A 12,739-nucleotide genomic window follows, 5' to 3' on the forward strand; every position below is an offset into this window, starting at 1 on the left:
GGGAGAAAGCTTCAGGCAGTGGAACACCGCTGTTCAGTGAGTGGCAGACGGGCAGGGGAGGCTGTAGTGGCTGAGGCTGGCCTTGGAGAGCTGACTGCCAAATGAATTCTGGCCAAATAAGGCTTCTCACCTGAGCTGTACGTACAAACCTCTGTATGTATCTCTTTCTCCTCGTCCCCGTTACAGGAATTCAACCTTATTGATAGAAGAGAACTTGCACCACTTCAAGAACTGATTGAAAAACTCACCTCGAAGGACAGATAAAAGGAAGAGGACTTCTTGAAGTCACTTGTTTCTTTAAGCGAGCGTGTGGTATTTGTTTTTTGTTAATTTGTTGGTTTTTTTTTTTAAAAAAAAAAAACAAAACAACCCCCCTGTGCTGTTACCAGTGACAGCTGAGATCTACTTTCTGTGCTTTTATTAGGGGAAGTCTTTTCTCTGTTAGTGACATGTGGTAAATAGCTTTTTTTTATTATTATTTTATTGTTGTTACTCATTGTGGAATTTCTAGCAAGTGCTGAGTGTTTATAAAGGAAACGTGCTTGGTTGGGGGATTGACTCTGCTGGTGGATGGGTTCTTGTGTTGTGTCAGTGGTAGCCCATTCTCATGAAGTCCCTGCAAGACTTGCTTACATTCTCTAAGTGCCTTGGCAGACTCACTTCTGAGGTGCAAAGCACATACAATACTGAACATTGCTGGAAACAGAAAATATGTACTAACACCCAGACACTTACTGATACTTGTTTTAAAAATATGTATCTATGCTTACAAAAAAAAAAAAAAAAAGCCATAACTTGCTGAAATCAATGATCTCCAGCTTTTAATACAGATATTTGTCTTATTTTTTTAGAGATGAATATAGAATTTTTCAAAACTAGATTATTTCTTACAAAGAAAAGCGAAGTTCTTGTCGCTAAAGCGAAACAGCAAAGGTGGTGTCAAAATTACACAGACCTTGTGCTTAGCAAGCAGTTCCATGTCTGCTGCCGTGGGACTTTGCATAGTTGCTTTTATTTTCTTAGCAGGAAAGCATTTGGTTGGGTCAGCCAGCTTGTTAAGTTCCCCTAGCAGTTGCCAAATGAACAGTTAGTTTGCACAAATACAGTTAGGGAAAATATTCCCTATAAAAAATTGCACTGGGATAGTAGTAAAAATAATAAGGAAAACCTGGCTTGAAAAATAACTAGTTGAAAGGTGTTTTTTAAGTGAGGAATGCAAAGCCTGGCTCTGAGGACGAGCTCTGGTGGCCAGTGTTTGCTGTTTGAGGAAATGTGTCTTGGAGGGAAGATAATTTCATGGGTTGCTTTGGAGTTCCATTGTTACCATGGTGTTCTCCCCTGTTTAAAATCACTGCCCACTGCCAGGGAACTCCAGCTGTTGGGAAAAGCAGCAGGAACAGGTGAAGCCAAGGTGAGCACATGACAGAGAGAGAAGATGAGCTGCTGTTTTGTGCGCCTTGGCTCGGCCAAAAATGCTGAGTAAAGTTGGAAATGGTGGGCAGGAGCCTGCAAAGGAGGTGAGTGGCCATTGACACAGCCAGCAGGTAACAGCTGAGCACAGAAATGACTCGCTTGGGAGCTGCTGGGTTTGGGTGAGGCATCCTGATCTTCTGGCTTTTCCTGTGCCCCCGTCTACCCAACAGTGCAAAAGCGACCAATCTCCCAAATTCCAACTGCACGGTTTAGACACAGAGCGAGCAAGGCAGGAGCTCCGAGGTGCTGAACAGGTGATGTCTCCTGTTAAATTTCAAGGTGACTGCTTGGTTTAGTGTCATGTACCAGCAAGAAGCAAAAAGGATCAATGTGTAGAAGTGAGGATTTGCTTGGAGATAGCAGTGCAGTGGTTTGCGTTCCTGGCACACTTCTGCCCTAGGAGGGCTTAGTTCTTGTTGTTGCAGTTTTTTTCTTTTTAACAGCCAATTCTGGAAATCCAGAGGCATCTGCTGCAGTTCAGCCAGTCAGAATTGGAATGTACTGAGCATAAAAATGAGTCCTAGGTGGATAGTGCGTTTTTTTTATTCAATATCTGGCAGTAGGAAGTCTTTGACCGAATAGTTTCTAGGCACGTAATAAAAGCTTGGAGATCATGATTTGCCTGACAGCTGTATGAACACATTGTTTAATTACACAACACTTGAAACTAACATCGAGGAGGTGTTTGCAGTGGTGGGGATTTAGGATCCCCGTGCTGTTTCTTTTTGCAGCTTTTCATTGTTTTGCTTCTGAAAGCTGTGGGACCAGAAGTTGATGCGTGTTTACACTCTCGGAGTAAGGGCACATGGAAATGCCACTCAATGGAATCTGGATTGAGTGAATGTGTTTATAAAATAGTGCATTTATGAGAGGAAAAGGGGGGAACACCCCCTGCCCCTCCAAAAAAAACCCCAGAGAAACAAACTCTGCACTGCTCCAGTCTCCCACTACGGACTTTGAGGGGTGACAAGCGCTCGGAGACAAAACCTTCCGGCTTTGGTCATCGGGAGCAGAAAGTGCCAGCGGGGTTACACCGGGCTGTGCTTCCAGTGCTGCCTCGGGCCTTCCAGTCTGATAGGATCCCAAATCCCTATGGTTCGTGGCGGTCTCTTGCTACCAGCATAGTGGATCTTGTCAGGGATTTGGGTGGCGACTTGGGGAGGGCACCTCCCTCGAGCTGGGAGGGGGCAAAGGGCCGAGTCCGTGGAGCTCAGCCACGGCTGGCAGTGCTGACAGTGCTCAGGTGGATGGATACGGGCTGTGTTGTTCAAGTTCAAGTCAGGGATACAAGTTACTCATGCAAAGAGGGAACAAAACCACCGCATTCTGCTGGGCAGGTGGCTGAGGGGCGAAAACAGGTTTCGAGGGGCAGGCAGCCCATCTGCAAGTATCCAGTTTCTTTTCCTGCTTACTATGCAATGTAGAGCTTTGAACTTCTGCTTTTCCTTGGAGATAGAGAGGAGCACTGTCTTTACCCAGTCCTTAGGAACTGACCCCTCTCCCAGTGTCCCTGACCGTCAGTTAACAGGTAAGGACACCTATTTGCTGCTATGGACTCGACTTACCTTTCAGATTGTTCCTTTCTATTTCTTGCCCCTCTTCCTTTCTCCCGGGTCACCAGACACAATTTTACTATAAACACATCCTTTTTGGATAGTTGTGTTTTTCCTTGCTGCCCTGTCCTCCTTTCCTGCCTGCCAGAGTGCTGTTACTGTACATAGCCCCCCTTTTAGTTGGATTATTTAAGGAGCTGCACCACGAACAGAGATTCCTAGCTTTTTTCTCCACCAAAATATTCCCTTTTGCGCCCAATCTCAGTGAAGTTTCCTTCACTGCTGGTAGCAGTTGTCTCTTTTTCCATCCCTCACTCCTAAAACCACTGGCAGTTTTATGGATGCCCGTTGTCTTTTCCTGGGTATCTTCTCTTTTAACATGAGACTAACATTGGTGATTTTCAGTGTTAAACCTTCTTATTTCCCTGCTTTCCCTATGGTTTCCTCTTGCCAGGTTCAGTTTGCAGCCTAGGAAAAGATCCAATTACCTTATTTTGTTGGAAGAACCAATTCCCCAAATTGTTCATAGAATATTGTATTTTTAGGGGAGATTAATTTTTTATAGCCACTAAACTATACTCATTATTTTTGTACGTTTGCAACTTGGGGACATTTTTCCGAGCCATGTCGTGGAGGGAACACTTATTTTTCATGGCTGTTTGACTGCTTAGGAATGCTGTGGTTGTGTGGTGTAGAGGCACATCCCTTGATGTGCCCTGGGAGAGAGAGAAGGATGCAATAAAAATGAGCGAGGTTTCAGTAAAAATGAACAAGGTTTCAGTAAAAGGCCATTCTTGAAGGCAAAAAGAAAAAAAAAAATCCGAAAGCGACACTAACCTTTCCTCCTTTAGAATCCTGAAATACGTGGGAGAAAATGCAGTGTAAAGCATAAAATGCAAGGAGAGAACCCTTACTGTGAGCTAACTGTGCCAATGCCGCTTCAGTTTGTAGTCACTGACGGAGATTTCAGTTTTAAATGAAAACAGCTTTTGATTAAAAAAGAGTAAGTTGAATGTCTGAAAATCCGCACCGTGTTTATTTGAGAGTTGTAAATAATGTATACAGATGGTTGTATGTGATGGGGCAGAATATTTAAATCCTAGGGTTTTTTTTTTCAATAAGAACCTGAAGGCTGTTTATAAGAGAAAATAAATAGCTATGTTTGACCATGACTGTCTTTATTTCCTTCTTGGACTTGCTCCTCAATGATCTCCTACTTGTAAATAGATTCCCCCCTCCTCCTGCCCCTGTATATTGTAAACATCTCACCACGACACACCCAAGGATGTTGTTGGGCCAGGTGCAGACTCTGCTTTTGGGCCTGCCCAGCAGCACAGGTGCCTCTTTTTGGCTTTTCTTTCTTCCAAAAGCCTCCTGTGACCCCAACAGCTGGAGCACTGCAGCTTTCCTGCCCTCCCATCCACGATGGGGTTCTGAAGTGCCCTGCCCCGTGGTAAGTCCCTCACGCATGTGGCTGGAGGGCAGTTTGGGAAAAGGTGGTTTAAAATCTGGCTTTTACTTCCACTTTACACACAAATCTGGGGTCACGTGTGCCCCGCTGCTCAAGCCCATCTCCTATGGCTCAGGATTTTCCCTGTGTTACTTGGTTCTCGGGTTTGGTGTCTGACAGGTTTCAGAGTTTCAGAGAATCCCACCACGGATTGGTTTGGAAGGCACCTCAAAGCCCATCGCATTCCAGCCCCTGCCGTGGGCAGGGACACCTTCCACTATCCCAGGCTGCTCCAAGGCCCATCCAACCCGGCCTTGGACATCTCCAGGAATCCGGGGGCAGCCACAGCTGCTCTGGGCAGCCTGTGCCGGGGCCTCCCCACCCTCACAGGGAAGGATTCCTTCCTGAAGTAAAGAATTCCAGCCTAAAGTCAAGAATTCCTTCCTGAAGTTAAGTAGTTCTTCCTAAATATTTTCAGTAACAGCCCCCTAAATTCAAGCGCCGCCGATCTCCTTTAAACTCAGCTCGCGTGACATTCCTGGAGGCGTTTTTAAGGCAATCGGTGGCCGGGGGGTGCCTCTGTCTCCTTTCCCGGTCCCTTTGTCCTGCGGGGCGGCACCGGGGGCACCCTGAGCGCGGGAGCGGCTCGTGCCACGGCTCTGACCGCTATCGATGCGCTCCGCCTGCGGCTGCTCTTGCCTGCGGCGGGATCGGCAGCGGCGCGAGCCGGTGACGTCAGCGGCCGCTCCGGTGGCCCCGCCGCTGTCGCGCGCCAAATTTGAAGGCTGCGCGCGCGGGGCTGGGCTCGCGCCCCCTCAGGCGAGGCTCGCGCCCCCCCCCCCCCCGCCCCCTCAGGCGCCCTCGCGCCCCCTCAGGCCGCCATGGCCACCCCGCCCAAGCGCAGCAGGCCCGACGGCCGCCTCAAGAAGGTCGCCGTGGAGGGCAACATCGGTGAGTCGGCGCCTCTCACCTACGCGGGGGAAGGGACGGGGAAGGAAGGGGAGAATTGGCGAGGGCTGGAGGGAGAAGCGGCTCCCGCGGCGCTCGGTGCTTTCGGCCATGTCTCGGGGAGGCACAGCTCCGCAAACTGCACTGCCTGCCTGCCTTTCTCCTTCCTTTCTTCTTTTCTTTCCTTCCCTTCTTCCTTAGCTTCTCCCTTCCTTCCCCTTCATCTCCTCCTTTCCCCCTTTTCTCCCTCTACCCCTCTCTTCCCCCTCCATCCTCCCTCCCCCCCGTTCCTTGTATGAGGGCTCTTCCCACCACGGCAGAGCGGGGCAACAGGGGTGCTTCCACAAGATTTTCCTGGCCGTTTCCCCCGGTAAAAGGCTTTTAGTCAGGTCTGGAGGCACAAACAAGCCAATTCATAATGTCAGAGACTTTACCTTGACGCCGTAAAAATGATGAGATTTGAGAGGGCAAAAAAGAAACGCTTTCTATTACAGTTTTTGACTGATTCACCTGTTTGGTGTTGAAGTCCTGCTTAAGCTTTTTCCCACGTCTTTCCTGATTGTGGTGTAAAACACCCGGAATCCCGGGTTGGGAGGGATCCACGAGGATCTCTGAATCCCACTCCTGGCCCTGCACAGCACACCTCAAAATATCACCAGGTGCCTGGGAGCGTTGTCAAACCTCCTTAAATTCAGATAAAGAAAAACCCTGTTGCTCCATTAATTGATGTGGAACATGACGGGTGTGGGGAGACTGACTTACGGGGATGGAAGGCAGAGTTGAACACTAGTTAAATAACACCACTGTGGGTGGTTTCTCACTGACGTGGTTCCTGAATGCTTTTCCTACAGCTGCAGGGAAATCCACCTTTGTGAATATTCTGAAACAAGCCAATGAGGAGTGGGAAGTGGTTCCTGAACCTGTAGCTAGATGGTGCAATGTCCAGCAAGGCTCTGGAGATGACTGTGAGGTAAAAGAGAAAAAAAAGTCCGGTGTTCCTCTAATTTCAGAATACCAGTGTATCCAACAGACTGGGTGTTTTTCAGGCTCTGTGTGATAGGAATACTTTTGCTGATTGCTCTCACAATGTCTGAGTTCCTCCTTTCCAGTTTGTTGGGTTATTATGGAGTACATGTTATTCATCATCGGATGTAATTTCTAGAAGTGGTAAAGAGTTACAAGAGTTACTTGTAGCCACTGTGAACTAACCAGGTGAGCACGGACGCTTGTTCCTGTGCCATGGAAAGCGTGCTCTGAAACGTCTAAGGAAGTTGAGAACTGCTGCTAACTTGGTTTTAGTGGTGGGGTTTTTTCCCAGCTACCTGTAATTCCATTGGCAGTCCAGCTGCTACTTCCTGTGCAAGTGGCTTTTGGGGGACTGGAGATGTTTCCTAGACCTGGCAAAAAGCACGATGTATTTTGGTTCACTCAGTGTAAAATGTAACGGGGACGTGTTGCTGCTGACTTCTCCTCAGCTGCATTTTTTGGGAGTTAGAGAGTGCTCTGTTTTTTTCCCTGTGACTCCAGGAGCTGACCACATCACAGAAGAGTGGTGGGAATGTGCTGCGGATGATGTATGAGAAGCCGGAGAGGTGGGCTTTCACCTTCCAGACGTACGCGTGCCTCAGCAGGATCCGGGCTCAGCTCAACTCCCTGGATGGCAAACTCCGGGATGCGCAGAATCCTGCGGTCTTCTTCGAGCGCTCCGTCTACAGTGACAGGTGTGTGGGGCTGGACTCCTCAAGGTGCAGATGAAAGTTCTGCCAAGTCAAATCACAGAATTCCAGAATAGCTGGGGTTGGAGGGGAGCTCTGGAGATCACCCAGTCCAAGCCCCCAGCCAAGGCAGGGTCACCCAGAGCAGGTGACGCAGGAATGCATCCAGGTGGGTTTGGAATGTGTCCAGAGAGGGAGACTCCATGACCTCCCTGGGCAGCTGTTCCAGTGCTCTGCCACCCTCATGGAAAGAAGCTCTTCCTCATGTTCAGGTGGGACTTCTTGTGTTTTAGTTTATGACCAACAAAAAAAATGCAAAAATAAATGCCTCATCCTGTGTTTCTGGATTCAAAAGGTGAGACTTGACAACTGAATTCCACCCTGTAATCCTTAGGTGTTGGAATATATTGCAAATAATAATGTGTTTTAATTTATTGTAAATAAATGACCCAGTGTACGAGCCAGTTGTGTCCTGTGGGTTATTCCTGCATACCTGAGCTGCAAATGTTGGTGGTCTTCATGCACACAGCTCCAGGAGGAGAATACTGGCTGTGTTTAGTTTCACTCCGAGAGTTTTGCAGAGATGCTGCAGTGTTACCACTCAGCTTCTTCTCTAGTTGCTGTACTTAAGGCAAACCAAGTGATTCCTGTATCCAAGAGAATTTTTGTTTCCATCACTTTAATGTCCACAGATACATCTTTGCTGCTAATTTATACGAGTCTGATTGCATGAACGAGACCGAGTGGAGAATTTACCAGGACTGGCATGACTGGATGAATAAACAGTTTGGCTCAAGGCTGGCGCTGGATGGGATCATTTACCTCCGAGCCGCCCCTGAGGTGAGGCGTACGAATGTGACCGCACAGAGAACAAGTCTGTGTTCTGGGCCTTGCCCCTCGTGGTTAGGGTTCAGCTCAGGCTGCCCTGTTCCCCTGAAGGCTGCAATACTTGAGCTGTGACTACGTCTGGAAGTACTTAAAAAAAATGTTCTTGCAAATGTGGACTGCGTGTATTAAAGTCAACCGTGATGGTAATGATTTGCTAGTTTTATAAATGGAATGCATGAGAACAGTAAACCAGAAAATACTGCTGGAATAAAGCAAGCAACTCCAGGAAAGTACAGAGTAGCTCTAGGAGTAGCTGTTACATAGGGAGTATGTACAGGGAATACATACAGCTGTACAGGGGATAGATACAACAGTTTACAGCAATGTTGGAGCTGATGTGGGCGTGGTCTGTGAAGCCCCTACACCTGCGGCGATGGGGCTAAGCCGCCCCCTATGCGAGGCCTTATGGCCGTGCTTTGATCTTGGGCCATCTAATACTTGGTTAAAATGAGAGAACAGAATAATATCTCTTTTGAGTATGAAACTTGCTTGAACAAGAGAAAAACGAGAGTTTAAAAGAGTTCTAGTGAACTTACAGATCACTTCCGTATTTCCTTGCTTCCAGCTTCTATGTCCTCAGTTTTGTTATGGTTGTAAAAAACTGTGGACTGTAACATGCTGGAGTAACTCTGAGGGCTTTTTGTTTTTCTATTGAAGAAAAGCACGTATATTTTAATTACAAAGTGCAACACTTAAGCAATTTTGGCGTGTTGTTGAGATTTTAGGTGTGCTCAGAACGGGAACAAATGATTTAAACATTGTAAAACAGTTCCTAAGAGACAGAAACATATAGTGAGATTTTGAAATGCTCGTCTGTAACATCAAATGGATACTTCTGTGCTCTTGCCATGCAATACACCAATTTATTTATTTTTATTTAATATCTTTTGCCTTTAGAAATGCTTGAATAGGATTTACTTGCGTGGAAGAGATGAAGAACAAGAAATCCCCATTGAATATCTGGAGAAGCTTCACTACAAACATGAAAGTTGGCTCCAGCACAGGACACTGCGGTAGGGTTTGTCGAATGGTTCCTTGAGGATGGATAAGTCTTTGTGAGGATGTTCCACAGTGCTTTTTCCACCAGTGAAATTTCAGCTTTTCTTATGTAAATCTAAACTGCAGGCCCATTTCTATCAGTGTTTCCTTAGTAGTAGTGTCTTTCCAGCATGTTCATTATTGCTTGGACATGCAGCCTGCAGAGCTCTGAGCAGCAGAGGCTTGAGCTGAACTCTCTTTAATACGGTCTTCTGTTATTCAGTTAGGTGCTGGGGGAGCAGAGTGTCCAGGAATGACTGATGTATCCCAGGAGCCACGCTGTAAATTCATCATTCCTGGCTCTAATTTATAGATGCAGTTTTTTCTGTGGGATTCTTAACAATGAAAATGCTGACAGGGATTTGAATGCTCTCTGCTTTACTTCCAGCTACTAATATTTGCTTTGTTCCTCTCCCAATACAGAACAGACTTTGACTATCTACAGGAAATTCCAATTTTAACGCTCGATGTTAACGAAGACTTCAAAGGCAAAAAGGACAGATATGATCACATGATCGAAAAGGTAAAATTTCACAAGCAGAACTAACTGATGATTCAGGTTGCTGTAGAAATACACTTCACTGTCTAATCATCCTTCTAAAATATGTAAATCACAGAGTTCCATTCAGTTAATGAACAGTTTTACAGCCTACTGCAACACATATTTTAAAGCTAGGCCAAACCTTTACCATTTAACTGCTCAGGTGTTCAGTACTTGAATCCCAATGGGATTCAAGTGAGGACAGCTTCTCTTTGATCTGAGTAGCTGCAATGACTTACAGACCTCAGCAATGGCTTGCACATGTTTTTCCATTCTTCAGAAATAAACTGTTCCCTCACAAGAAAAGCAGCTTTGTCCTTTGATCTCCATTGATCCACCCAAGAGTGGAAGTGTTCGCCTGATTAAAACCAGTCTTCCTGCTCGAGCTTGTTAATCGATGGAGTGACCGGACATGGCAGCTGTGGAAGGGAGCGTGCTTCCCGTCTGCACAAGATGACATAAGGCCAGGCTTGGGGAACTTAGTATGGGTGTTGGAGGAGTTTACTCCGGGGTAGCTGTCAGGTTGTCTGGGAACAGCCTATGCCCTCTGTTGGCCCTATTTTTTGGCATTTCCTAAATGGAGCCAGGGAAGAGGTACACTTGATGAGGCTGGGTGCATTGGGCTTTGTGGGGACCCAGACCATGTGTCCTTCCTTCTCACCTCTGTTGTGATGCTCATCCTGAAACTGTGCCTGGTGTGTAAATCTTGACAGGGTTCTCCACGCAGGATTACTGGTGCTACTCTCTGAAGTGGAGGGTGGCTTTCTCGTGGTGCCTTTCAAGTTGGTCTTGGCACAGTTACGTGTTCCCCTCTCTACAGGAAGGGATTTGACCTCTTCTTTTTTCCCCCGCCTCCTTGAGCCCTGACCTGGGAAGGGAAGGGTCACAGCTGGAGAGTGTGATCCAAGATATGTTTCCATTTCACATCAAGAATTTGGACAAAACGTTTACAGATGGGCTCTGTGTAGGAGACTCTTTGCCAAAAGAAGAGCACCATGTCCTCCAGTAAATGGTCAGCTCCTTTCCATGGAGTAGCCTGGCTTGAGTGGACAGAGGAAAATGGTCCCAGTTCAGGCTGTTCCTAGGATGTTCCTGAGTTCCTAGGGATGTTCCTGAAACTTAAAGGCAGGAGTTGTGAGCCTAGCATTGATCTCCAGTATTGGATTTCTCCGAGCACTGTGGTTTTGGTAGGTATTGCTTTATTATTTCTTTGTCAGCCTCAGATTCCAAGGGACGTCCTGATTAGATGCACTGCGTTGTTCACTGGCATTAAATCTGGCTGCTGCTCAGGCAGTGGGCGTGACTCGGTGGTTTCCAAATGACAGCTCTTTTGAGGTGGCCATTTTCCTCCTCCTGCTTGGGTGACACCTGCTTGTAATGCAGTTCCTTTGTGACAGAGGGCTGTAGTTCAGGAGCACAGGAGGGGTGAGCATCATTCCATCGTGTCTCTCCCTGCATCTGCTCAATTACAGCTACCATGTCTGGAAACTTTATTGATGGGCAGGTAACGGCACGGCTGAGCCAGAGCTTCTTTTTCCCCTGTTTCTTTAGGTTGTAGTAAAGCATAAAGCAGAGGAGAGGTAAATATGGTTGCTGTCTATTTCTGTTGATAAACACTTAGTGTGATTGACAATATTTGTTTCTTTTTGCAGGTCAAGGAATTTTTGACCATGTTATAATCCTCTTTGAAGCGCAGACAGAGTCAAACCATTCCAAACTTCTGTGCGATCAAAGTCTCAAGTGCAGCTTCTTCCTTCTTTTATAGGAGGCCTCTGGAGAGGCACGACTCAGTCCTGGTGATTTGGTTGTGAGGAACAAATAAACTTTGTGAATAGGGAAATTATTAAATAAATCGGTACATCTGTTCAGTGTTAAGTAACATGCACAAATTCTGAAGAGACAAGGATTCTGAGCATTCCCAAATGCTGTGCCAGTTTTTGACCAGACCAATGAGTTCTAGAGTATTTTGTAGATGTTTTTAATTTATTTTGTGCCCAACTGCTATTTAATTTTCAAGAAGGTAGCAGGTTTTTAGATCTCTTCAGTGTTTTTTTAGTCGCGTGGATTTGTAATGGATGTTTTGTTGTTCCCAGGAAGTAAAAGGTTAAAACCATTTTTGCTGCTGAGGGAATTTTAATATAACCTGGAATTTTATATTTTAAGGCACACAAAAATGTTGTCTGATGCTTTTGGTGGAAGTTCTTTGTAGAATACACTGAATTAAATCCAAATGTGACTGAAATTGTGTATATAGCAAATGAATTTTTAATATGTGTTTCTATTATGCACTGCAAACTAGGATATTCGAGGCTTTTTGTTATCTAGCATGTTTGGGGTTTTTTTACCGATTTTTTTTTTAGCTTTTCCGAAAACAGTGCTGTTTTTGTTGCTGGTCAGTCCTCCTCTGGAGAGGAATACGTTTGCTTGCTAGGCACTGCACTGAGCAGAAGGGCATTTTGCAAACGGCCTCCATCTGTAAATGACATGTTGCTAAACCATCCCATAATCGCATTAGGGATGTGAGAGGTGGCTGCCTGCCTTTGTTGCAGCTGCTCCGTGTGTTCACTGGGCCTTCTGGGTGCTTATCCCAGATCCTGCACTCTTGGAAGTAGGTTTTTCTGCCTCACCTGCTTGGACTAAGAAGGGGAGACCTGTGTGGAGTAGCTGCTGCCTGAGCCTCTTGGTCCAGGTGCAGAAAAAAACTTCTCAGGCTGCCCATCTCAGGTGCTGGGTTTTATGAGCTGCTTTGTTCTGCTTTACACTTCTGAGTGCACAGTTGGTTTTTGAATTTTATTGTAAAGCTTTTCATTGTCTACCGTGGTGCTTCTACTACCTGCTTGTTGGAGATGGGATTTCTTGCTTTATGGCTGGAATTGTGCTGGCATTCTCTAACCATTGGCTGAAAAATAAAAGTGGTTGGAAAGACTTTTTAGTGCTTAATAGTGTTGGCTTCTTGTCTCATAAAAGAAGTAATATTGTGGATTGCTCGTGCGTAATACTGGTACAATGGATGACTTGAAGGTTATGGATTCTGGGTGTGTTTGATGTAAAAAAGTTCTCTAGGACTTCTGAGAAACTGTGACTGACTTCAGATTTTTTTCATGTGTGGGAAATGAACTTAGGCGATAGAGAC

At 46.1% G+C, this 12,739-nt stretch overlaps 2 protein-coding genes across 2 annotated transcripts in view; both read left to right on the top strand.

Moving 5' to 3' along the window:
• MOB1B (MOB kinase activator 1B) overlaps positions 1–4,198 on the top strand; it is a 25,261-nt gene extending 21,063 nt beyond the window's left edge. Inside the window, exon 6 of the mRNA XM_032109299.1 lies at positions 187–4,198. Coding sequence (XP_031965190.1) covers positions 187–264 — 78 coding nt within the window. The 3' untranslated portion in view covers positions 265–4,198. The remainder of the gene's footprint in view (positions 1–186) is intronic.
• A 1,063-nt stretch (positions 4,199–5,261) lies between these two features.
• DCK (deoxycytidine kinase) lies at positions 5,262–12,532 on the top strand. Its single transcript, XM_032108160.1, has 7 exons — positions 5,262–5,427; positions 6,276–6,394; positions 6,952–7,145; positions 7,832–7,979; positions 8,925–9,040; positions 9,489–9,588; positions 11,259–12,532. The coding sequence occupies exons 1-7, from the start codon at positions 5,358–5,360 to the stop codon at positions 11,283–11,285; spliced, it is 774 nt and encodes a 257-aa protein (XP_031964051.1). The 5' UTR covers positions 5,262–5,357; the 3' UTR covers positions 11,286–12,532.
• Positions 12,533–12,739: the final 207 nt, after the last annotated feature.

This window comes from Corvus moneduloides, chromosome 5 (assembly GCF_009650955.1).
Source record: "Corvus moneduloides isolate bCorMon1 chromosome 5, bCorMon1.pri, whole genome shotgun sequence".
Classification (NCBI taxonomy): domain Eukaryota; kingdom Metazoa; phylum Chordata; class Aves; order Passeriformes; family Corvidae; genus Corvus; species Corvus moneduloides.